Source organism: Babylonia areolata, chromosome 25 (assembly GCF_041734735.1).
Source record: "Babylonia areolata isolate BAREFJ2019XMU chromosome 25, ASM4173473v1, whole genome shotgun sequence".
NCBI classification, from domain to species: domain Eukaryota; kingdom Metazoa; phylum Mollusca; class Gastropoda; order Neogastropoda; family Buccinidae; genus Babylonia; species Babylonia areolata.
In genome coordinates this window covers 10,360,971-10,363,470 of record NC_134900.1, presented here as the reverse complement: position 1 = coordinate 10,363,470, position 2,500 = coordinate 10,360,971, and the positions used below count along the sequence as shown (strand labels likewise).

General features: G+C 46.9%; 1 protein-coding gene across 1 annotated transcript in view; it reads left to right on the top strand.

Annotated features, from left to right (window-relative positions):
• The window catches only part of LOC143299820 (phospholipid-transporting ATPase ABCA3-like), a 52,964-nt gene that overhangs the window by 8,226 nt on the left and 42,238 nt on the right, over window positions 1–2,500 (top strand). The window contains exon 4 of the mRNA XM_076613284.1: window positions 677–917. Coding sequence (XP_076469399.1) covers window positions 677–917 — 241 coding nt within the window. The remainder of the gene's footprint in view (window positions 1–676; window positions 918–2,500) is intronic.

The window sequence follows — 2,500 nt, the reverse complement described above, 5'->3', positions numbered from 1 at the left end:
GATAATGGTGGTGGTGGTGGTGATGGCGGTGATGATGATGGTGATGATGATGCTGATGATGATGGTGATGGTGGTGGTGATGATGGTAATGATGGTGATGATGATGATGGTGATGGTGATGATGGTGGTGGTGGTGGTGGTGGTGGTTATGATGATGGTGATGATGATGGTGGTGATGATGATGATGATGATGATGATGATGGTGGTGATGATGATGATGATGATGATGATGATGGTGGTGGTGGGAGGGGGGTGGGATGTGGGTGGGGGGTGAGGGTGAGGGCACGGGGGTTGGAGAGAGGGAGGAGGGAGAAAGGTGAAGGAGGAGGAAAAGTAGCTGCTGCTGCTACAACTACTACTACAACTACTACAACTACTACTACTACTACTACTACTACTACTACTACTACTGTTGCCGTTGCTGTAGTTACTGCTGCTAAGAATGATGATGATTATGATGATTGTTATTGTTGTAGCTATCATCTTCTTCTTCTTCTCCTCCTCCTCTTCCTCTTTCTTCTTCTTTATTAGTATTATTATTAATATTATTATTGTTATTAGTAGTAGTAGTAGCTGCAACAGCAGCAGCAGCAGCACCAGCAGTAGTAGTAGTAGTAGTAGTAGTAGTATCGCTATTATCTGAATCCTTATCATCACAATTCCCCTAATCGGCCAGGAATCGATGAAGCTGATGGGGCTGAAGCCGGCGGCCCACTGGACCTCCTGGTTCCTCACGACCTTCCTCTACCTCATCCTGGCCCTGGCCATCTACGCCATCCTGTTCGGGGTCAAGATCAACGACACGGTGGGCGCGGTGCTGGCCAACAGCGACATCTCGCTCTTCTACGTCTTCTTGCTGTTCTACGCCATGGCCATGATCACCTTCTGCTTCATGATCAGCGTCATCGCCAAGAAAGGTGAAGGTCATGAAGAGGAGGAGGAGGACGAAGAGGAGGAGGAGGTGGATGGTGATGATGATGATGATGATGATGAAGATGATCGTGATGATGATGAGGAGGAGGACGAAGAGGAGGAGGAGGATGGTGATGATGGTGATGATGATGATGATGGTGAGGAGGATGGTGATGATGATGATAATGATGAAGATGGTGGTGGTGGTGATGATGATGATGGTGGTGGTGGTGGTGGTTATGATGATGGTGATGATGATGTTGGTGATGATTGTGATGATGATGGTGATGGTGGTGATGATGATGAGGAGGAGGAGGAGGATGTTGATGATATGGAAACTTACATTTAGTGCCTATCCTCGGTCAAACTAGGAGGCAAAATTGCACTGGTTCTTAGTGCTGCAGCCTTGGGGACTAGTCGGCCTTTGGGGGAACCATCCCTAATACCGACTGTCCCTAAAAGAAAAAAAACTTGGTCGAGAGAGTGGGGGTGTAACTTGGGCAAGATATTCTCCACTATAATCAAATTCTAGCCCAGATAGTCGGGACAGCAGATACCTCCCCTGCTGTTCTGATGGTCATAGTCGAATACGGCTTACCCCCCTTTTCTCCGATTTTTGACTGGAAAATCAAACTAAGCATTTATCCGTTCGGAAGTTTGAATAAAAAAAGCCAGTCATTCGGATGAGACGATAAACTGAGGTCCCTTGTTGCAGCTTGCACTTGGTGCACTGAAAAACAGAACCCATCGCAACAAAAAGTGTTGTCCTCTGGCAAAAAGATTGTGAAAGAAAATCCGCTCTGACTGGTACACAAATATATTATTAAGTGGAGTGATGCCCTAGAGGTAACGCGTCCGCCTAGGAAGCGAGAGAATCTGAGCGCGCTGGTTCGAATCACGGTTCAGCCGCCAATGTTTTCTCCCCCCCTCCACTAGGCCTTGAATTGTGGTCTGGACGCTAGTCATTCGGATGAGACGATAAACCGAGGTCCCGTGTGCTAGCATGCACTTAGCGCACGTAAAAGAACCCACGGCAACAAAAGGGTTGTTCCTAGCCAAATTCTGTAGAAAAATCCACATCGATAGGAAAAACAAATAAAACTGCATGCAGGGAAAAAAAAAAAAAAAGGGGGTGGCGCTGTAGTGTAGCGACGCGCTCTCCCTGGGGAGAGCAGCCCGAATTTCACACAGAGAAATCTGTTGTGATAAAAAGGAACACAAATACAAATTATATGCATGCACTCAAGGCCTGATGAGCGTGTCGGGGTTACGCTGCTAGTCAGGCATCTGCCTAGCAGATGTGGTGTTGCGTATGCGGATTTGCCCGAACGCAGTGACGCCTGCTTTTTTTTAGAAACTGAAACTGATGATGAATGGATGAGCCTCCTGTTAAACCTCCTTCGGTGCCAGGGGGAAAACAGCAGAAAGTGGTGGTGTTTCAGGTCATAAAACATTACCCTAAACAATAAGCCTAAAACTGAGAAAACTGTGTGGAGATATACCACTCTAGACGAACTGTGTGAATTTTCAGCCTTCCAGAACCATTTCTCTTTTTCTAATGACGTCATCAGTGACGTCACTATGCACG